At 37.3% G+C, this 24,310-nt stretch overlaps 1 protein-coding gene across 1 annotated transcript in view; it reads left to right on the forward strand.

Moving 5' to 3' along the window:
• LOC122792322 (nuclear receptor coactivator 7-like) overlaps positions 1 to 24,310 on the forward strand; it is a 1,388,015-nt gene that overhangs the window by 268,993 nt on the left and 1,094,712 nt on the right. Inside the window, exon 2 of the mRNA XM_044060116.1 lies at positions 10,637 to 10,786. Within this exon, the coding sequence (XP_043916051.1) occupies positions 10,725 to 10,786 (62 nt within the window). The 5' untranslated portion in view covers positions 10,637 to 10,724. The remainder of the gene's footprint in view (positions 1 to 10,636; positions 10,787 to 24,310) is intronic.

A 24,310-nucleotide genomic window follows, 5' to 3' on the forward strand; every position in this document is an offset into this window, starting at 1 on the left:
AATGTTAAGCACTTTCATCCTTCCACTTGGACTTCATCAGTTCTGTCTGTTTTGTTTCCAGGCTACCTTCCTGGCTTGAGAACTCTGCGATGAGTCAGCTGTTTTGTTCCCCAATGAGCTTGAGTCAGCCTTGGAGGCTGTCATTTATGCAGCCAGCATAAGTTTTTGTATTAGGCCCTAATCCCACCCTTTGGTGGCTGATGTGGACACCCACATTAATGCAAGGGACTGTTGTGCCCACTCCCTGTATGTGAGTGCTCCTACCCACATGTTAATGAGAGCTGCTGTTACCAGCAAGTAAGTTAGGTCCACACCTCCAGCTATGGCTGTTATGCCTACAACCTCTGTTTTCTTGCAGTAAAGCAGCCACTGCACCAACAATCCCTCCCACAAGAGTAGGCAAGCTGGCATTTGCCACTCACTCCTGCCTTCCTCCTGCCTGGATCTTCCAGTGCCCAAGCCACTAACTGTCCATGACTTACAATACACATACATGCACATGCTCACACTTGTATATCTATATATGCACATATATCATTGTTAATCCTCAAAAGGAGGAACAAAAAACAGCAATGTGCAAATATTAAGAACTATCTCTAGGTTGATTACATTATCGTGCCAACAGTAAAGAAGCCATGCCAGATCTACTTCCTTATAGATGACAGGGGGAAAATACAATGAAATCAATTAAACTAAGTATATACTAAACATAAAACACCCTTTAAAATCTTAACTCCACAAATGCAGTACCCCAGTCATTACTGGGCACATTGCGGGTGCTACGAAGAGCACTTTTGCCTGACATCAAAGATTGAAACAATACTAATTTCATGAACTTTAACCGTATTTTGACTTTGGAATGGGGTCCATTCCCATTATGGTATTAGAAACCCAAAAGATTTGGAGAAATTAAAAAGGACAGATACCCTTAACATTGGATTCTGTCACAAAATAAAAATTCAAATCAATACAATATATTAACAAAAAAACAGGCAATCGGGGGAAAAGATAAACCGACATACAAGAACCCACATATCTACTACCAACCAAACAATATAGCATCTTCCACCAAAGTCAAATTCAAAACACATAAATATATAAAAATAAAACAGTATGAAAAACTAATAAAAATAATGTTGAAAAAAATCATAATAATTGGAACTCAAAAAACGAGTGTTAAAATACAGTAAAACACATAACCTACATTAATATTACAAAGTATGGATAAACAGGAAAGTGCCAACAAATACAGAAAAAACACCAACTATTTGGAAAAGTTACCGAAGTAAAAATGCTTACTTGTACATTTGCAAAGAAACAAAATGAAACTGAATCTTGCCTTAGGGCATCCTGATATTTACTGTATTAATGATGTATACCTACACCAAAAAGGTTAAAACCACACTGCTGAGATAAATGGAAACCAAGAATTAAAAAGAAAAAAAAATATGAATAACTGGAATATATGGGAGTTTGGGTAAAATAAATGAAATACCCAATAGTGTGGGGTATGGGAATATGCTTCATGCCTTATTCAGTTATGAAACTCATTGTCAATTGCCAAAAAGTAATTTATTGTATTTCAGCACCCCCAACCCATTTATCCATCTCTAATTATCAATGTGCCTGTCTATAGGATTTTAGTCATATGATTAGAACTGAGAACATGTCTTGTAGACATTTGGATCCAGAGAGTTCAAAGATACTTAGTAAGCGTCTGGTGCAGGAGACCATTGAGGAGCCTAACCCCTTTTCTCAATTAACTCAAAGCCCTAACTGGTTAGGTGACTTACCCAGCATCACACAGTCAATAGATGGAGGCTGAGGGAGTCAAACCCTAAACTACAACTTATAGTCTTATCTTTAACTAATCCTTTATACTAACTGCCAGACAACAGAATTTTTTAAAACAACTGTTAACCAGTTAAGTCCACTGAGTATGTGTCCCTTTTGGGGGACAAACTAGGAGCACTGTCTTGTTAAGTGACTTGATCAGAGTCATACAGTTGGCAAATGGAAATGGAACCAAGTCATAGACTATAAGATGAAGCTTATTAACAGCTCACAGAATGTATCCCACTCAGCTAAGCTGCCAGAAATGTTAGTTCTGAGCTGTTACCTGATTATGCCTCCATTATGATTTATGAAAAATGGAAGGGTCAGTAGATTGACAGACCTATAAAACTCAAACATATAATAAGAGTATCCTGGGAATGTTTAGCAGATGATTTATGAGCAAGATGAATCCAGTTCTCACCCATAGAAGTTTTCCTTTGCACCTCAGCATGATGGTGATATGAGGTCTGAATGAACACTGTTCAAGATCTCATTAGCTGAGGCACAGGCAGGAAATTATGGCTTTCGTGGTCAGTACTTGTCATGATTGTAACCTCAGAACTTCTAGACAGACAGCAACTTTGGGGGAACTATCAAGACAAAGAAATCTACATAGTACTACCAGGGGGTCCCTGCATATGACCAATTTACAAAGCAAAGCCAGAAAGGCAGCAGCTATAGCAATCAGCCAGCTGAAGACTGGGCATGAGACGAGTTTGGTAAAGCCATGGTGAATTACCTTTTGATGGCCTGAAAGAGTTTCTACCAAACAATTCACCTACAAAAAAATGAATGTGGGACACTGGCTGGACTGCTCTCAGCAAGGATGTAAAAATTTTAATTTTCACTGGAGACATTGTCAGAAAGTAGAAGAAGAGAGAGAGAGAGAGATGGAGAGAGTACCACATTCTGCTAGTGGAAATGAGTCCATTTCTATAGATTACATCATTATGTATGTGACGCCCGTACCCTGGCCCAGCAGTCAAGGACCCTCAATCCTCACCACTAACACCAGTGAGGGGCATCTCATATAGGAAGAAAGGATAACAAATACACACAGTACAGTGCAATTTCCCTTAAGAGCACACAGAGATCACAGTCAGTCTGGGGCTGGTCACTCCCTTGCTCTCCAGGTCCCCAATAAGACTCCCCATTGGCACAGTATAGGGTCCAGGTCTCAGCCTAGTGGGCAAGCTAAAACCTCCAGCACCCTCTCTGTCCAACCAGTGCTTCATGCCCCTGCCCAAGTAGCTGCACACACACACACACACACACACACACACACACACACACACACACACACACACACACACACACACACACACTTTGAGAAGAATTTATACAACCACACAGACACTCCTGGGAAAGGCTGGCACAGGTTCTCCAGCTGTGCCCCTTTTACCCAGACTATATTGTAGAAATCACTGGCACCACCCAGCTATATTTATCAGCTACCCAAAGGCCCTTAAAAGGGTGTCCGATTATTACTGTGCAATATTATTATCCAATTGGTAGTATAGCCCACAACTAAAGCTATTGGAGTCGCTTTGTACAATTTTACCAAAGGCATGCAGGTACTCTAAAGAGCTTAAATTATCTCTACAAAAACAACCACAGTTGAAAGTGTTTAAAAATATTTAATAATAAATAGTCAAAACACAGGACAATACTTTTTACTACACAGTGCTAGTCAAGAGTTCAGAGATCACAGATAAATACTTAAAATAATTCAGTAGTACAGTTCTGACATCACAGAAAAACATTTGGTCTAATCATTCTAGTTTCTAGCTATTTCTAAGGGAAAACACAAGTCTAAGATAAACTTACATATAGAACACAGGCAGTGCTGAGTTGGATGGTCAAGACAAAAATGCTTAATGCTCTCTGATACTCTCTGTTTTCAAAATCACATTCCTGGTTCACATAACATCATTCTTCACACTTCCCTGGGTTCCCAGGCTAACAGAAACTACATTTACATTCTTAACATCTCCTTGAGTTATTTTGCAGCTGATCAGGAAGCAGAGCAATAAAAATACATTTGTATGTTTAAATCTAGCAATCTAACTCTTGGTTAAAACAATATAAAGAATGTCTTAATTTAGACATTTTGGCACCGTGTTTAGATCAAAGGGTCACAACATGCTTTACTGGGTCAGCTTTCTGCCAGCAGAGTGCACTGTTGTTGCATTTTTTGCAGTTCCACATGTAACTCTATTTTTACCATTTAAGACAACAAGCCTGTGGTTTATATTAATATTTACAGATGACAGAATTATCTATAAAATTCTATCTGGCTAGGCTGGCAGCCTTCACCTATCTTCACTATACTTCTGCTTAATGGGGGCATCATTGTGGGAATGAATGAGAAGTAGCTGGAAGTTCTGAGAGCAATAACTGTTTTGCATGTCATGGTTAGTATGCCTTTGCAGTGTTGTGCCGAAGGTCAGAACAGCAAGGTGGTAATCCTACTTATTGAAAGTGGGGACAAGATAATTTGTTCCATTAACAGAAGGACCATCCTCTTCAGCTTTCATGAGAAAGCCTACATCAGATTACTGGAATGTGTACTTAACATAGTAGGTGAGCACATGAGTCAGAAGGAGTAATGCAACTTGTTGTCCCTGTAGGGATATTAGCATTTTTGTCTGGAAAGGGCATATGATCACATACTTCAGAATGTTTTGTGGGATATATTACAACAGTAATGGATCCCAGGGCCATTTGTGTGTTTCACTTAGTCGCTCTACTTCCGTAGCAATAATTGTATCAGCATTTTTGGCTTTAGATCATATGCATTCAAACTGAGCAAGCATAAGACTCTGCCAAGGGTATAGCTTGACTATTCTTCTGTTCCTGATTTCTAGGTGCAGATAATATCTGGAGAATATTCAAGCTCTAGATGTGAGGTTTGCATCCTTGGTATTTGCAAATGATACTTTCCACTTGACCTGAAGTCTCACATATGCACTAGAACACTCTGCTGTTGAATGTGAAGTGATAAAATCAGTACCTCCCAATCAAAGTTCATGGTTCTGTTCTGGAAGAAAGTGGCTTGATCTCTGCAGGTGAAGGAAAGCTGTGACCTTATAACTCAGGGGTTAGAGTACTGGTCTTGCAAACCAGGGATTATGTCTTCAAGTCTCATCAAGGCCTCTGCTGTACTTTAGGGGTTGTGGATTGACATAATGATTAAGGTATTTACCTCACAGGCACAAGGTACAGGGTTTGGTTCTCACATTTGAAAAGAAAATGGACTAGACTTAAAATGGCCCAAAAGAGCAGTTAGTCTAGTACTTATCTGTGAAGCTTTGTTAGAGGAATTTAAGTAACTTGGGGTCTTTTTAATGAGTGAGAGGAAAACAAGATCTGCAAACTGACAAGCATATGATTGTATTGATGATAATAAGCCAAGTATTACACAGATTATGTTTGTTAAATGAGAAAGGAACCAGAGAACACAGCTCTCAGTACACTGGTAACTCTGATGGCCCATCCTACCTGTGGCATCAAGTTTAGGGAGTAAACAAAAAGGATGAGATTATGGCTTGAGTGGGAGAAATGAGGGTCCTTCTCAGGGTTGCTTGGCAAGCTGCCCATTGTAGAGTGAGGAACATGACAATCTGGAAAGATTCTTGAGTAGAGGTACTCCTTCTCAGGATTGAGAGAAGTCTTTTGAGGAAGTTTGGGCACCTAGTAAAGATGCCCCCAGGCTAGCTCCTAAAGGAGGTGTATCAAGTATGTCCCACAGGGAGGAGACCATAGGACATGCTGGAGAGACTTTACATTAATTTTTTTGTTTCAGCTTGTCTTGGAAGATTTGCAGACTCTTGTTGGTTTGCAGGACACATGAAGTCAGGTCTACCCTGCTTGCTACTCTTGTGACCCTCACCAACTTTATATTGGGCGACTTCAACTACCTAAACATAGACTGGGAGCAATACTCTAGCTCCAACACCCTAGCCCAAAGGTTCCTAGAATTTATAAACTCAGATGCTATGGAACAACTTGTTACCACTCCCACAAGAGGGGAAAACATACTGGACCTGATCATCACCAACATGGGGGCTCTATGCTCCAGACCAGAAGTGTATCCTTCACTGGTAAGATCAGACCATAAACTAATCTCACTGGATATTCACATCCCGACTCCACCCCCTGCCCAGAAAACCACAGTGAAAAACTTCTCTAAAGCAAATTTCACACTCCTCAAAACCGAGGTGGAATCCTTCAAAGCCCTGGGCCTGTGGAAAATACGGCCCAGACCGCAGACTCCTTTATAAAGGCATTCTATGAACACCTTCAGGAATGCATGGATCATGCAATCCCAAATAAAACCAAGACCCAATCCTCCAAAGGCAGACATCCTGTCTGGTGGACCCCAGCCATAAACAAACTATACAATAGAAGGAGGAAGCTACTACATGATAGAGCAAAATCCCAAAAAGGGAAGGCATCTCTGATCAGTATTAGCAAAAAACTACGGGCACTCATAAAATCGTCTAAGACCAGCTTCGAGAGAAAAATTGCACAGGACACTAAGGATAATCACAAGGCTTTCTTTAGTTATGTTAGGAACCTGGGTGGGAATTCCCAGATATGCTCAGAATTAGTCCAAATTGACAAAAAATACACTGAACCCACAGACATTGCCAACATCCTAGCTGACAGATTCAGTGTAAACTCACCCCCCTCCCCACCAAAAGGGCAAATATCTATCCCAGCAGAGTGCTGCCCCCCTGACATCTCAGATGCTCAGGTAAGAGCTGCCCTCTCCAAAGCATAAAACACAGCATCAATGGGACCAGATGGTGTCCCAGGCTGCATCCTACATGAACTCCAAGAAGAGCTAAACCCAAACATAAAACTACTGTTCAATCTCAGCATTACTACAGGATATGTACCCAAAGAGTGGCGTACAGCAACAGTGGTCCCTCCCCACAAAGGTGGTGCCTCAACGGATCCTGGAAACTATCGCCCCATAAGCCTGACTAGCTTGGTCTGCAAAGCTATGGAAAGGATCATCATGGACCTCATAAATAAAGATATTGGGGACCTACAGACACTGGATCCTACCCAGTTCGGCTTTGTTAAGGGCAGATCCTGCCTCTTAAACCTGGTTGATTTCTTTGAAACAGTCACCAAGGCCATTGACGAGGGGAAGGTGGTCCACACAGCCTAGTCAGACCTCGCAAAAGCCTTCAATACAATACCCTACTCAGGCATTATAGATAAGCTCACCAGCTTAAACATAAACCCCTATGTCACTAGATGGGTTGCAAACTGGCTCAAGGACAGAACCCACATAGTTAGAATTGCTGGAGCCATGTCAGACTCCAAACCAGTTACAAGTGGCATCCCACAGGGCTCAGTCCTGGGATCTCTCTTGTTCGGTATATATTTCTCAGAGGTACAGGCCAACACAGAAGGACTGTGGCTGACCAAGTTCGCAGATGACTGCAAACTAGGTGCCATAATCGACTCTCCAGCCAACACAAGCATCCTACAAAAGGGCCTCATAGAAACAGACAACTGGTGCCAGAGCCATGGCCTCAAGCTAAATGCCAAAAAGTGTATAGTCATCCCCTTTGGCAGAAACAAAGTGCCCACAAATTACCACATAGGTGGTAATCCATTAAGTACGGAAGAAGTAATTAGGGACCTGGGGACCCAAGTTGATAGCAATCTCTCATTTGAAAACCACGTGGCCAAAGTGGTTAGAAAAACATTTTATATAGCCCACCTAATCATGAAGGGATTCACATCTAGATCAGGGGAGGTCATCATGCCTCTTTACTCATCCCTCATCAGGCCCATAATTGAGTACAATGCCCCTTTTGGGATGTACCTTGCCAGACACCTGCAGCAACTGGAAAGACCCCAAAAGTACCAGACCAAGAGGATCAAAGGCCTCAAACAGATGCCATATGCTGCCCGGTTAGAGAAACTCCAGCTCTACTCAGTGGCATACCACCTGCTCGGAGGAGATCTGTGCCTGATGTATAAAGCCATGTCCAACCCGGAATTAATGGACATGCTGCACCTCAGAAAATCCAAATCCCATCGAGACTTGAACCTCAGCACTGAAATAAATAGGACATGCTGGAGGGACAGATTCATAACCCAGAGGCTCCCTTCACTCTGGAATAAAATCCCAGTCCAGGTTAGGCAGAGTCCCTCATTGATTCTCTTCAAGAGGAATCTTGATGAGTGGATGGGAGATCGTAGGTTTACCCCGGGTATCACTTCTGTGTCACTGTTAGACAGAGGCATAGTATACTAACCTCAAAAAAGGGCATATCAAAATTCATTTAAAATGGGTGGCAAAAGCCAAACACACTCTGGCTAGGCTTATAAATGCCCTAGGGCAGATAGCCTAGTATGAACCTATGAACCTATGAACGAAAGTGAACTTTCGCTAAAGTCTAGTTCCCAGAGCGGCCCAAAAAAACCCACTAAAACATGTTTTTGCAGGGGGGGGCAAGCCCCCCTGCACCCCCCCTACTTAATTATACCAACTCCGAGATCCCACTACAGCGGGTAAAAGGGAATATTCCCATTCCGCACTGTAGTGTGACTGCCAAAGTCAATGTTCGAACTTTCACTACTTCGAACAAGTGGACTCGGTGAAATGGGTTCGAAGTAGTGAAAATTCGAACAATTGCACAGATCCCATATATATATATATATATATATACACATATGTGTGTGTGTATGTATGAAGCACAAAAAAGAATTTCCAGCACCACCAAAAGATAATAATATTAAGTGATCAGCGACCCAAACCAACAGCAAAATTCTGCCAAATGTCTTTATTGGCCAACAAACAGTAGAAATATACAAATGGCAAATAACTCCAAACCGATTTCACTCATTAGGCGTCATCAGTGGAATAGTACCTTCATACAACATCCACTCCCTTAATATGTCCCCCAAATTAAAGGTACAGATCAATCTAAAATATCAGCAAGGCAAGTTAATACATTATAAAACAGCATGACTTATTTGTTAAATAATAATACATACTTTTAAACCTATTATTTATCCATCCACTAACTTTAATAGGAAAGATATCATTAATATCATCTTTTTATAAATATTCATTTAAGCCAGGTTTATATAATGCCCCTAGATTCAAAATCCATGATCTCTCCTTTTTATCTAGTACTTTATGTCTATCCATTTCTAATAAATTCATCTTACATATTGTATCTCTTCTTATAAATATAAAATGTGCAGTTGTATGATCTATTTTATATTTGTAAAGGGCACTTCTAATACGTTGGCATTTGATATCACTTAAATGCACCACTACCTTACTCGTAAATGACCTGGATGTTTGGCACACATAAAAATCCCCGCATTGGCATATAGCCATATAGATCATCCATTCCATCCGACATGTAATCAGCTGCTGTATTTCATGTATTCTAGATGTATTAGTAGAAGTGAAAGATTTCGTTTTCAGAATTACTATACAATAGACGCAATTATCACAAGGATTACATCCTCTACTAGCATAATTTTTTTTTAACTATCCAGTTCCTTATACCATGCAAGGGATTTTATATCCATATATATATATATATATATATATATATATATATATATATATATATATATATATATATATATATATAGTGTGTATGTGTGTGTGTGTATATATATATATATATATATATATATTTATATATATATATATATATATATATATATAATATATCAAATGACTGAAAATCAAAAGACTGAATCCCAAAAAGACTAAAAATTCTACTGAATGATGCAATTTTCCCCTTCTCCACTGCCGTACTATCTTGAAGTTGGTATATATAGTTAGCAGGGGGTGTGGGGGGCACAGCCCCCCCACATGAGGGGAGCAGGGGGGGCTTGCCCCTTGCATTAAAATTGTATTCAGTATTTTGAATTTTCAGTCTTTTTGGGATTCAGTCTTTTGATTTTCAGCCATTTCATAGTAAACCATAGATAGATAGATAGATAGATAGATAGATAGATAGATAGACAGATATATATATATATACACGTGTCTTTATACATATGTATATCTCTCCATCTGTGTGTGTGTGTGTGTGTGTGTGTGTGTGTGTGTGTGTGTGTGTGTGTGTGTGTGTGTGTGTGTGTGTATATGTGTGTGTGTGTGTCTTTCTGCTTGTGGTGTGTATGTTATTCATATATACATACATCCACACACACACACAAAGTTACTGTGTATGCTGAAGTACCCATCTTTCCTCGTTTGATGGTCTATTTGTAGAGTGAACAGTGTATTTCTTCGAGAATGGGCAAGCAGACCACACCTACTTAATTAAATTCACCTCAGCCTGCTGTTCCAGCAGCTAAACCCAGCAATCAAACTTCAGTAACTGGGGTTGCACTCAGGGCCCCATCCCTGTGTTCCTCAGAGCTATTAGTTTTGTACTGAACAACTTTCATACTTGTAAAACTCTTCTATTGTCTTGTTTTGAAATATGGTCAAAATTATATGTATTTGTTTCTTGTTAGTAAAAATATTATCTTCTAATTATCCTAGCAACTATGTAAGTAGTAACCACAGGAAAGGAAGGAACTACTAATTATTGACATATGATGTGTGTATGTGTGTGTGTGTGTGTGTGTGTGTGTGTGTGTGTGTGTGTGTGAGTGTGTGTGTTTGTATACATTCTGGGGGGTGAATTTCCTCTGGTTTTGCTCTAGTGATTGTAGGTGTTTTTGCAAAAAAAGGAAAGTGACACTGTTCAGTAGCCCAACAATTTCATTTTGACTTTTATTTCATTTTTTTCAGGCCTGTAAAGCTATTTCTCATATGCCAGAAATGAGCATTCCACTCCAAATCTAGATTCTCCTTCAGATTCCTCTTTATTAGCTGGACCATGGATGGCACACATCAGAGGAAGGAAAAGCAGCAGGACTCATCATCTAGTGTTAAAACAAGGTAACCATTACCCACATACCTGTGAAATTTTGTAGTGGCAGTGTATTTGTTTTTACAAAATTAACAATGTTTTTGGTATATAAGTAAATAACATGTGGCCTTGTAGTTTGGGAGTTAGAGAACTGGTCTTGTAAACCAGGGGTCATGAGTTCAAATGTCATTAATGCCTTTGCTTGTGCTTTAATAACTCTAATATGTATGGGGAAGTGCAGTTTAAAGATGTGGCTTTGGCATTATGGTTAAGATCTTCACTTCATAAACACAATGTATAGAGTTTGATTCTAACTTCAGGTTATTGGCTAGGCTTACAATTGCCCTTCAGGACAATTAGCCCAATATTCACCTGTAACATTATCTGAACACCCTGTTAGTTAGTGTATACATATGCACATGTAATGTCTTTATAACTGTCACTATTCTTAAATCTAAAGTCACTACTTTGTACATCTAACAAAATCAGAAACCTCTCCAGATCACTTTTAGTCCCTTGAACAACTGGAAATAAATTCCGTATAGTAACCTGTTTGTCAGTGAGCAAGTCATTTGCACATTATTTAACTCTGGTTTCCTGGGGTACAGGCTCCCAAAGTGGAATCTTCTGGGACACCACAGTGAAGATGAACTCACTCCCACTAGAAAAGTAAACTTGCTGCCCAGTCATTATTTGCTTTAAAGCAGGGCTTAATCTGTTGAACTAAATATATAGTCATTCTAATATGATCATGGAATTCATTTTAAGGTGGTTGACCTTGTCAGGGGCCTTACTGACATTATCACAACTTGCTATATCCATGTTGATGCAGATCTGTGAAAACATTTTATTAAAGTTACAAAATGAGAGGCACAGAGCAAACTGATTTACTTTGAGTTGCTAATAGTCATTCTGCTCCCATTACACTTGAACTGGAGTCACCAAATACCTTTTCAGTTCTGAGATGAAGTTTAATCTTTCATAGAAAAGACGATAAAGTCCAGTCTACCAAAATGTTAAGCAAAAACCTTACTTATCTGTTCTCTATATCATCTATAACATCAGGGGCATATGTTTCAATGAGTTTCAGTTTGCTTAACATTCCTTAAAGTGGTCATCTTTCAGGAACTAACAAACCTGAGATTTGGGGATAACTGAGTCTTGTTGCTGTTTGGAGCTAGTCATTTCAGTTACTTACACTTGACCAATCAGAACAAGTTGTCAACATTCTCAAGTTAACCCCTGGATTATTCTGGAAGGATTTTTTTCTGTCCACCAGTTGCAGCAACATCAGATATGAATAGTGTAGGGGCAGGATCATAGATGTTTCCTCGGTGAGTTGGGGAGTTTGGTCCCATAAAAATACATTTTTCTTAAGTTGTGGTTCCTTGAAAGTTCTGAGTATTTTTTGGAAATCACATATCATGAATCCTGGGTTAATGATACTTCTTACAACCATGAGTATAATATACTGGCTTGCTTAAACATCATCGCTGCATATGTGATTGAAGGTCTGTAATTTGAATGATAAACATTGCTCTTTGCCTTATTGCAATGTGTTGGACTGTGTGGGTCAACATGACACTTTCTGTGACCCCCAACACACTTTCTCCACTGCAGTGTAACAGTGATTTTAATACATGTGATAGGGGGTATAAAAAGGCTTTTATGTTTATCGTGTTCTTTTAAGTTATGCTTTTCAGATATGAATTTTCAGAAAAGTATAACTTGTATTATTTGCCTCTGTCACACGTAGCTAAACCTAATATATCACATGGGTTAGTTTAATCTGCAAAAGTTGTGACATTGCTGTGAATTCCATGGGCCATTCCTATAACTTAAGAATCGCCATAATTCATTTTAATACTTACCATCAAAATATTTATGCTTTAAATTGTGTTTTTACTAGTAACACAGACTACAACATCTTTCTTCTCTAATAGTTAACAGTTTCCCATCATTTAATGTTGTGTTTTGCTATACTTAATCTTTAACAAGCTCTAGCTCACAACCTCATGACGTTTTAGCAGCTCTTTCAGATCCGGACTTTCATACTGCATGTCACAAAAGGAAATACTGCCAGCCCAGCTATCTGGAATTTTGTAAATAATTCTATGTCATTTGTGAATATTGATATGATTCATACAGAAGTGTGTGTAAAGGTATAAAGTACTGAGCTAAAATGTAACCATAGCATGCCCTGCTGGCTTAGAATAGAATGTATATAAACTATTGTAATTATATAAATGTATATGTTAGAAACTAGAACATAGAGGGTTAACTTGCAAAACTTCAAGAAAATAAGTTTAAATTAAATTGTTTTTCAATTATGCTATAAAAGTTATCTCTCAGTTTCAGTTCAGTAGCAGACACAATGTCTAGAGCTAGAAGATTTTTGTATTGTCTTGAAAGAGAAGTAATTACTAGGTTTGAGATGCAGAAGTGTTGTATTGTTTTATGACTTCCAAAGTCTTCAAACATCTGAGAGATATGTATTCTTCACACAGAGATGTTAAATTATGTTAGTTTCTGACAAAGGGGGTTTAGCTTGTGAACTAAAGTCATGTGACAAAAACTGATGTCATCCAAGCTAACTCTGTAGTAATATTTAATATTAATTTAAGAACTCGGTCAGAGAGAGAGTGCATTTTGTATTTTGTCTTTGACCAGGAAACATCCACTCATCTGCACTTGCCTTGCTATTAGTAAGTTTTAGGGCATAGTAACTATTTCATATTCAGATAGGAATAGAGTAAAGTATAGCTTAGATGTTTTCTTTATTTATCTGAGACTGTCCTGCAATGTTGTTTTAAATATTTCCTGTGATCTTGAACTCTGAAGTCACTGTGAATACATACTTAGTATTGTCTTGTTCTTTTATTATTTATTATTAAATATATTTAAACCTTTGTGGCTGATATTTGTGAGACATATTTAAGCTCTTAGCGTACTTGCATATCTATATGGTGACACTGTACAGGCTACTCCTAAATAGCCTTACTCTTGGTCAGACTACCATTTGGATAATAGTAACATTATGCAGTAGAAGTGGACACCCTTTGTTAAGGGCTTTAAGTAGCTGATAAAGACTTGGCCTGGTGGCACTCAGAACTACCTCTGAGCAGAAGGAGGCATAGCTAATAAACCTGTGCCAGCCTTTCCCAGGTGCATATGTGTGTTTGTATATCATTCAAATCTCAAAGTGTGTTAGCTACTTGGGCAGGGATACGAAGCACTGGTTGGACAGAGAGGGTGCTGAAGGTTTTGTCTTGGCCACTCAGCTGAGATTTCAACCCTATAGCTGGGCCAGTGGGGATTCTTATTGGGCATCTGTAGAAAGAGGGAGAAACCAGCCCCAGACTGACTGTGGTCTCTGTGTGCTCTTAAGGAAAATTGCACTTTACTGTGTGTGTATCTTCCCCACTGTTGCCAGTGGTGAGAATTGAGGCTCCTTGATTACTGGGCCAGTGCAGGGGTGTCACACTGAACATGAAATGTTCCTACAAAAAAAGATGTGTGATTAGACAATCCTTCCTGTATCCATTATAAAAACTGTCCTTATGTGCTTGCATCCTGTATCCATGCAGGCTCAAAACATAGCATTAATTGTATGTGTCCAGTGAATACAAAGATAATCTATGGTTGTACCTAACCACCTTCTACTTTTAAGAGATACCAATTTTTTCAAAAGAGTATTTTTTTCTCTCGAGGAACATTTCTGGATAAAATATAGCCTTTAATTCTATAACTCTAGTCTGGATGGTTTCCTGTATATAAACTCCCATCTTTATTTCCGAGGCTACCCTATCAAAGAACATGGCCTTTGATTCATGGCTTTCTAACCACCTCATGCCAAACCGCTAGCCACCACCCATTCTTGTAAGTAAACCATGGTCTTAAAGGCAAGGCATGAGTACTGTGGTCAGTTTAGTCTCTCAGGGCATATTGTCACATTGATGCTACTGATGTTTTCCTTTCTTTTTAGTAGACACAGAACATGCATGGGTGACATTTGTCTACTGGCCTCTCGGAATGTAGTGAATGGCAGGATACAGGGAACATATTGCTTTGTCAGGCTTCTTTTTAAAAACTGTTACACAGTATTTCCCTTGGAAGTTGCAGAGAAAAAAATGTTACTGGAAACTCGGTCCTTTTCTTAGGGCAATCATATAATAATCCGCTTTAATTTTTTCATGGAAACTCGGTCCTTCTTTTCTTAGGGCAATCATATGATAATCCGCTTTAATTTTTCAATGCTTGCATTTTTCCATACAATGTCTTTTACCCTCAGACTTTTTACCTTTGGGCTATTCGTAGCCTATGAGCTATTAGTCCCAAATAAATTATTGTTATTATTATTACTAGTATTATTTACTGTATCACTTATTGTATTGGGAATCCAGATTAGCGAACTGGGCCTATGACATTTTTCAGCCACTTCTGACTGCAAAGGAAACAAAAATACTACAAACAGACAATACAGAATGAAACCATTACAAAAACTGTTCAGTAGCATAGATAGAAACTGATTAATAGGATAAGGGTAAAATATGCGATTCTGAAGTATATTAGGATTAGCAGATATGAGACAGTAACTGAACCACTACATTCTAAAAATGCCAACATAATTTCATAACATATTATTAACAGAATTATTTGTTAACAAAATATATAAAGTTTTGACAATTATGTTGGTAAATGAAATATAAATAATTTATTGGGCAGAAAAAAATCATTGATTAAGGTTAAAGATTTAATTTGGTGAGGATTACTATATTTAGGGCAAGAGATATGAAATGCTGATTTAGAAGAACGTAATTTAAATGTAGTGCATGGAGTGTGGTGATTATGCTCTGATATTCAGAAAAAGACAAACCAGTTAAGTGCTAAAGTGGCACAAGACTTTAACAAATGTTAAGCACCCCTTGCTGACATTTTCAAGGTCGGGTCTCAAGCTAGGCAGTAAAACTTGCCTGAACTAACCAAAAAATGACAGTGGATGAACAAAAAAATGTTTCTTTGTATTGTCTGCAGGAATAAGGTGTTCCTTCCACCAATAAACTTAGAAACTAGCTGGACTAAGAGGATGTGTGTTTTCCTGCATTTTCCAAAGGATACCAACTCTGAAACTCAAATGTATGTCATTATTTAATGACTTCAGTCCTCAGTGGTTTGTCCAAAAAATACAGATTTTTTATGAGGAACAGACCAGAAAATATAACACAATAACCTGGATTTTCTGTGAAACTCTGGACAGCTGAGAAGCATGCATTACACTGCCTTTCTTACAGTGAATGCTAAGTGCTTTATGGCTCTCAAAACTGGCAAATCATTTAGTCTTGTTTTTCCTATTTTACTGTAGCTAGTAGTGCATGGAGCAGATAAAGCTCCATGCACTACAAAAAATTATGATCAGGTCACTGATCATAACCTAATATTATGTGTTCTCAACATGGATGCCAATATTCACCTCCCAAGCTTCAGTCTTAAGGTGAATTTCTTGGCATCCATGCCTCAAACACATAATAAGTGATCATAATCCTCTGTGTAGGAACCAACAAATTCAAAGATGACTGGTGAGTAGCGGTAAATGTAAAGCTAAACGAAACAAACTGACGAAAATTTAAGCGAGCACAAAAACTTTTTTGGCTTTTATTGGTTTCGTGCTCACTTAAATTTTCATCGAGTAGAGGTATATGGCCTAAAGAAATGTCAAAAAAGGGTAGAACAGTGCCCATAGTTTAATATTTTTAAAGAATAAAATCATATTTGTTAGTATATTCCTGTGACAGCCAATTAAAGTAGTGAAAATAGAGGCAGTAAAGCTCTCTAAGGGGAGAACTAAGAGTTTTGTACTGTGTGCATTTTATATAAAGACGTGACAGGCCCATTAGGTACATACAGAGATGTGTACTCTAGCAGAAGCATGAGCACCCCTTCAAATTGCATTTGGTAGAATTCGTATGCATACCTAAGTTGAACATTTATTGTGAATAGTGTAATTTATGTGTGAGTGTTAAATGAGAAGGAATAGTCAGGCCCTACCCCTACATATATGTGATCAAATACTGTTTCAACTAGTGTAGCATAGAAAGAATATGTCACATTCAGGATGAATAAAGTGAGGTTAGTCCTAAGTGTTAAACAACATGAAATTGGCTTTGTCAAAGTTATTTTTTTATTTTTTTTTTACTTTTCATTACTGAATCATTTAGTTACTCTTTCAAGATATTTTTGAAGAAGACATTTTAAAATAGTGGCAGAATTGTTTGTTCTGCAAACTGAGATAAACTGCTTAAAGAATTGCCAGAAGATCTGAAATATCAAAAATAACTCAATAATTTAGCTATGGAAAAACTGAAATTAAATTCTTATGCTACCTCTCCTAAGCATCTTCATAACCTGTCTATGAAAATTAAGATACAATCAAAAATTAATAATATTAACTGTATCTTTCATGAAGGGGAAAGGAAAAAAGTCTTGGACAGAGGGGACATTCTGAAGGCTTTTCAATGTCATTATGCAGAGCATCATAAAGATAAAATAAGTACAAATGAATGTGAGAAGTTAGAGAATATAGTTCCCAACATAAGAATTCCTGAGGAACTTGTTAGATCTACAAAAACCTACTTCTCAAAAGGAAATTTTAGATGGGATTAAAGGAAGTAAGTCTAATAAAGCACCTGGAATAGATGGCTTACTTATCAAAATTTACAGATTGTTCCCTTTTTCTATAATCTCTTTCCTACATAAAATCTTTCTTGAAGTTCAAACATTAGCAAATTTTCCTCCTTCTTGGAGATATTCTCTAATTTCCCCTATATTAAAAGAGAATAAGGACCCTAATCATTGCAACTCATATAGACCAATTTGTTTGTTGAATAATGATTATAAACTATTTATGCCAATTATGGTCAATAGATTGAAAATACCCATATCTAAAATAATTAATGAAGACCAAACTAGTTTCATACATAGCAGGCATATAGAGGATACTATTAAAAGAGTATTAACTCTGATAGATTACCTCAATAGAAGAAACAATGAAGCATTGATAAAAGGTCTAGATATTCAAAAGGCCTTTGACTCCTTAAATTGGGGTTATTTATTTAAAGTCTTACAGTTATTTGATTTTCCCCCTTTTTTGTAACAATGATAAAGAAAATCTATGAAAATAATCTAGCATATGTCAAATTAGGTCCCTTTACTTCCAAAGCTATCCAAATTACTAGAGGTACTAGACAAGGATGTCCTTGTCCCCTATCCTATTTGCTCTGGCCATAGAAATACTTGCCATTTTAATACATAATAACCCAAAGATAAGAGGTATAAATATATATGACCAATATATTTCTAAAATAAGAATGTTTGCTGATGATGTCTTACTTACCTTACCCAACTGTGTTAGTTGAAGTGGATAGAGTAACAACAAATTTCCAAAAAAATCTCAGGACTCTCCTTCAACAAATCTAAATCAAAATATTTATTATTAAATAAAAAAGAACGTACAGGTTCCAGTTAATCATATTATTGGAAACCAAGTTTCAACTCTATACTATTTAGGAATAGCCCTAGGTAAGAATATAGAGGAAACCTTACAGCTTAACTATGCTAAAGCCATAAACTTAATCAAGACATTAATAAGCAAATGGAATAATTTGTTTATAACATTTGATGATAGGTTACAACTGATAAAATTTGTTTTGTTACCTAAAATATTATATATAGCACAAGCCCTTAATCTTACACCAGGAAAGAAAATCCTTAAAGAAATCACTTCAGCTCTGATGAAATTCCTGTGCTACCCCAAAAGAAATCGAGTGGCATATTCTCATCATATCAGAAAATGGGAACAAGGGGGTTAAAATTCCCAGAAATTGAAACTCATATAAAGGCATCTATAATTAAAATAGTGATGAACTGGATAAATCCTAGATACTCTTCCAATTGGAAACAGTTACACTCCTTTATACTAATGAATGAAAATTATTTATCAAAAATGCTTTGGTAACTGACAAAGATGACAAGATATGGCACTATTTAAGTTTAAATTTACAGTATAGTACAACAAAATGAACTAAACTAACACTAATAATATTTGTGATGTGTTTAGAAAATTCATTAGTACAAATTTTGATATAAAACTGTGGCATAGAATTTTAATACCATTTACTATTACAAGGGATTTCCCTGATAAAACACACAGAGAGATTTTTGGTTTATGGGAAAATAATAACCTATTTTATTGGTTGCAATGTATTGAAAACCAACAAGCTTTAAACTCACAAAGTATATTGTCAACCTATGGCCTATCCCCTAATGCCTAGTTGGTTCTTCAGAGTGTCACAGCATACACTAAGGATCTGTGTAGAATAATACATAATTCATCCTTCAAAACCATGCCAAAAATTATAAAGTGGATTTTTGGAATTCTGTATAATAATATCAATGTTAAGAATGAATTATCATATCTATATAACACTTTAATTGTCTATAAAACAGTTCCTAAAGATTCTTACTGACAATACCTAACTAAAGGGTTTCAAGTATCATTATCAATGGCAGATAAAACAAACATTTTATTTTCAGTTTAACTAACTTCTTACTCACAATTCTGGAGGATTTTTCATTGGAAATTTCTACACAGATCCTTTTTGACACCTGAGAAACTCTCAAAAATGAACCCTTCAAACAGCAAGTTATGTTGGAGATGTCATCTGTCCACTAATGCTGACTGGTCTCATATTTTTTATGACTGTACTAATATTAAACCATATTGGAATGAGATTAACAAATTTCTTCAAGCTATCTATACTGATATATTTGTTTTGACAAAGTCCTTAATTTTATTGAATGTTGTTAATAGTAATAATATGAAAAAAGATGACCTGTATTTGTTGTGGACAATGTCAGCAATAGGCAGAAAATGTATAACTAGAAGATGGAACTCTAATGTAGCACCCACAATGGAGGAATTCCTATCATCACTGAAGAAATGCATACTAAAGAGTGGAGGAAGGTTTTGAATTTGGTTGATACCCTACAGATGGAACCAAACTCTTTTTAACTATCATAGTTTATATATTAACTTATTATTTAACTACAGATGTTTTTATCTGAAATCTTTTTGTCAGATGCCCCGAGTTCTTTCACACAGTGGTTTAATGTATTACCTTCATGACTCTCTGTTTGTTAGTAGACTTATTTCAAGCTTCTTTGAATATTACGCTTCTGACAGTATTTCCAGTACATCTGAATTCATAAGCTATTGTACACTAACTTTACATTTTCAGTAATAATATCATCATAGCTATCATAAAAAGAAAGAGATTTTGAATCTCCCCTGTTATGGCACCAGTCTGACCTCTCAACTGTTCTGATTTTAGAAGAACATTCCTATTTTCAGGCCTGAAGTAACCTAGAACAGTATCTCCCTATTTTTGGAGGTATGTCCTATCAGGCTTGACGTACCCCTTCACAGAATTTTCTGAATTCCCCTCATCATAAATGATTTGTAAAGCTGTCTAGTACACATAAAACTGAATTACATGACCAATGTAACAGTAGCAACAATAATTTAAACAAAAATGACACGTGTTACATCTCCCTTTTTGCGAAGCAAAAATAAATGGCCTTGCATGGTAGAATTTTGTAATATAGTTCATTAAACTCTACCGATTTTCACTGTCTCTTTGATAGTGTACTTATGTTTTTTCACCATTTTTGTCACTCTCTGATGTCCATCATAGTGATCTCTGCTGCAGTAGCCTTGGCTATATGGGGCTATATCCTGCCAAGGTTGGAACAGCTGGCCAGCTTTCAAAGCTTCAAGGCACCTTCCACATGCCTAAAGTGCCAGCAGCTCGAGCTGAGCTGACTAAAACACAAGTTTCAGCGTGAAGCCCCTCAGAGCTTTATTGTTGCCAAACAGTATACTTCTTTAAAGCCTTTGAGGATTGATGGTTGGCTTGGTATTGCTTTTTTGCTGGGCAGATAAGTTCCCTTCAAAGAAACCAAACTCTTTCTAACTATCATAGTTTATATATTAACTTATTATTTAACTACAGATGTTTTTATCTGAATCCTTTTTGTCAGGCTGAATGTAAATACTGTAAATAGTTATTGAATGTTATGAATGTATTAAATTATTGTGTTATTTCATCAAAATAAAAATCATTTGAGTAAAAAAAAAATAACTCAGTTTGTGAAAACTGTGAATAATACAGGCCAAGAACACAAGACTAAGGGGAAATGTCTTGCAAGTTGTACTTGAAGAAAAAGTCCAGAGCTGATAAGAGCTCTGTCTGAGTGGAATTTTTAGTAGCTTTTGAACCATCATGCAGCTATATCATTAGTTCAACATTTATGAAGCTCTCTTAAAAGATAACAAGAAACCAAATCAAAGGTCTTGACTAAATCAATAAAATGTTCTCATTCAGAACACTTTTATTCATACTGCTGTAAATACAGCCATTCAGTCTCAGTGTTGTGACAGTCTTAGATGCCATGCTGCTGAATAAACAATCAGTTACTAATGGGTTTTTTTTTGAGTCGATCAGCAATGACTCTCTTCATAAGTCTAAATAAGAGTAATAAGATCTGTAATTATTAATATTATGAGTTGTAAAGCCTTTAGGCAACTGAGTTGCTACAGCTATTTCCACAGAGGATGAAAACTTTCTGTTGAATTAGAAAACAAAAATTGTGAAATAATGGGATAGATTTGTGTTTCACAAAACTAAAAACTGGTAAAGAAGCCAATTATCTCTTAGTTCCACATGTTGTAAAAGCTTCCACAGTAGTACTTTGTGCTTAAATACAGAGAATAAGTTTACAGCTTTTGAATAAAATATATAGGTAATAGTTTCAAGATATTGCTGATTCATAGTATAATATGTGGTTTGTAGACCATTAATTCTATTTAAAAAGTTCACAAAAAGCCTCAGTGGTCATTGTTGGCTCAGAGAAAGTCTTTCCATCATTGTCAAGGCAAATTATATTATAATTATTTTACTTTCTAGTAAGGAACCTTTTTTTCTCATTCAGAATCTTTAAATATCACTCAGAAGTACTGATTGTCGACTAATATGGCATATATCCTTGGTCTTCATAACCAGAATTTTATTTTATTCATTTTTGGTAACCTGGATGTCCACTGGACCAGACCTTTTTACAAAAGGGTCTTATGGGAAAAGCTGTACAGTACAGAGTAAAACCAGTACAGAATTAAACAGTAAGATTTTATAATCATAGTAAATGTAACCAGTTTCAAATATATACATATTGTAAAACTAATATCCAAACCTAATATTGACATAAATGTCAGCAGTACATCCCTGTGCCAGTAAAAGAAAATTACACAGTTCATAGCTCCATGGCATAGAGGAATAAAGCCCTAACTTATGCTGCAGGTGACCCAGGCTTGGTTCTCAGCTCAGGTGTCTGAAGTGCTGGCAGGGAGGAGATAGGAGTGAGCTGCTATTGTGAGCTGTCCCATCCTGTGGGGCATGGTTGTGGCCGTGGCTCACCAAATGGATGACACCTAGTGGGAGCACTATGTGTTCATCCCTTGGAGTTCAAGCCTAGTGAGCCTCTTCTGTCCTGGTCAACTTGTACAGTATGTCAAGGATGAATTCAGCATGTGAAAGCATGCTTCATCTTGAATGGCAGCTATAGTGGAGCTTGAAATAACTGCCATGGGGGAGTTCTCCACTGGGGGAAAAGGGGGAAAAGGGTAGGCAACCCACAAGACCGGCAAGTTAGCCTGCTGTCTACTCCTTGACCCTGGCCACAGAGTGGATGAGTTGATTGGGGATTCCTGGACAGGAAAGAATGGGCTATATCTCACTTCCTCCACAATGGGTAGGGCCACAGCAAGAGACAGTTCTACAGTCCACCAATCATATCTGCCTATTCAGTTAGCATCTTCCTGTGCCCAGTCCTGCAGTTTGGGCTTCAGGTGACTTTGGAGCAAAATTTCTGTGTCACTAGAGCTGGAGTGGGAGTTTTCTGTTTGATACTTAACCCTCTGTTGTAAACCTTATGATGCCCCGAGTTCTTTCACACAGTGGTTTAATGTATTACCTTCATGACAGTATGCCTCTCTGTTTGTTAGTAGACTTATTTCAAGCTTCTTTGAATATTACGCTTCTGACAGTATTTCCAGTACATCTGAATTCATAAGCTATTGTACACTAACTTTACATTTTCAGTAATAATATCATCATAACTATCATAAAAAGAAAGAGATTTTGAATCTCCCCTGTTATGGCACCAGTCTGACCTCTCAACTGTTCTGATTTTAGAAGAACATTCCTATTTTCAGGCCTGAAGTAACCTAGAACAGTATCTCCCTATTTTTGGAGGTATGTCCTATCAGGCTTGACGTACCCCTTCACAGAATTTTCTGAATTCCCCTCATCATAAATGATTTGTAAAGCTGTCTAGTACACATAAAACTGAATTACATGACCAATGTAACAGTAGCAACAATAATTTAAACAAAAATGACACGTGTTACATCTCCCTTTTTGAGAAGCAAAAATAAATGGCCTTGCATGGTAGAATTTTGTAATATAGTTCATTAAACTCTACCGATTTTCACTGTCTCTTTGATAGTGTACTTATGTTTTTTCACCATTTTTGTCACTCTCTGATGTCCATCATAGTGATCTCTGCTGCAGTAGCCTTGGCTATATGGGGCTATATCCTGCCAAGGTTGGAACAGCTGGCCAGCTTTCAAAGCTTTAAGGCACCTTCCACATGCCTAAAGTGCCAGCAGCTCGAGCTGAGCTGACTAAAACACAAGTTTCAGCGTGAAGCCCCTCAGAGCTTTATTGTTGCCATACAGTACACTTCTTTAAAGCCTTTGAGGATTGATGGTTGGCTTGGTATTGCTTTTTTTCTGGGCAGATAAGTTCCCTTCAAAGAAACAAAAACTTCCATTTTCTAAATACTGTGTTTTATCACTTTCTTCTTCAGGAGAGTTATTTTAAAGCTAAGAGTTTTATGTTTTAATGGACTGTCACAAGACTGTGTCTTACTTTTAGATGGGAGCACTGTTTTTATCCTATCAGTTTAAACGTTGAGTAAAGTAATTGAAAACATTTTTTCTGTGGAGAAATTGTGTTTATTTTACTATTTTGTGGCTGGCAAAGTGTTTTAAAGTGCTTTTTACTGTTTTTTCTGTGAAACGTAACTGTTAAAGACTTGTAGTTTTTGCTGGCATTTGCTGCTTGCTTTCCTCAGGAAAGAGGCATCATTTTCATTTTGACCATGGAACAAACTACCGGTCCAACATTTAATCTTTCTTTCAGCCACAAAATGAAAAGTTAAGCAAAGGGACTTTGCCACTGCAGCAGAATTTACTTCACCCACAGGGAGGTGACTCTGCTGTGTCCATTTGTATATCAACAGGGAGGTGACTATGCTGTGGCCATTTGTACCTTAGACAGCTCATCTTTTGCCTCGGATCCCTCTGACATAGCACCTATAGCCATTATGAACCAGGTATTAGCCATATCTACTGTGGCTGTTGGGGTCCCCTCATTGGG

The sequence above is a fragment of the Protopterus annectens genome, chromosome 1.part2, assembly GCF_019279795.1.
Source record: "Protopterus annectens isolate FY-2018-M chromosome 1.part2, PAN1.0, whole genome shotgun sequence".
NCBI classification, from domain to species: Eukaryota; Metazoa; Chordata; order Ceratodontiformes; family Protopteridae; genus Protopterus; species Protopterus annectens.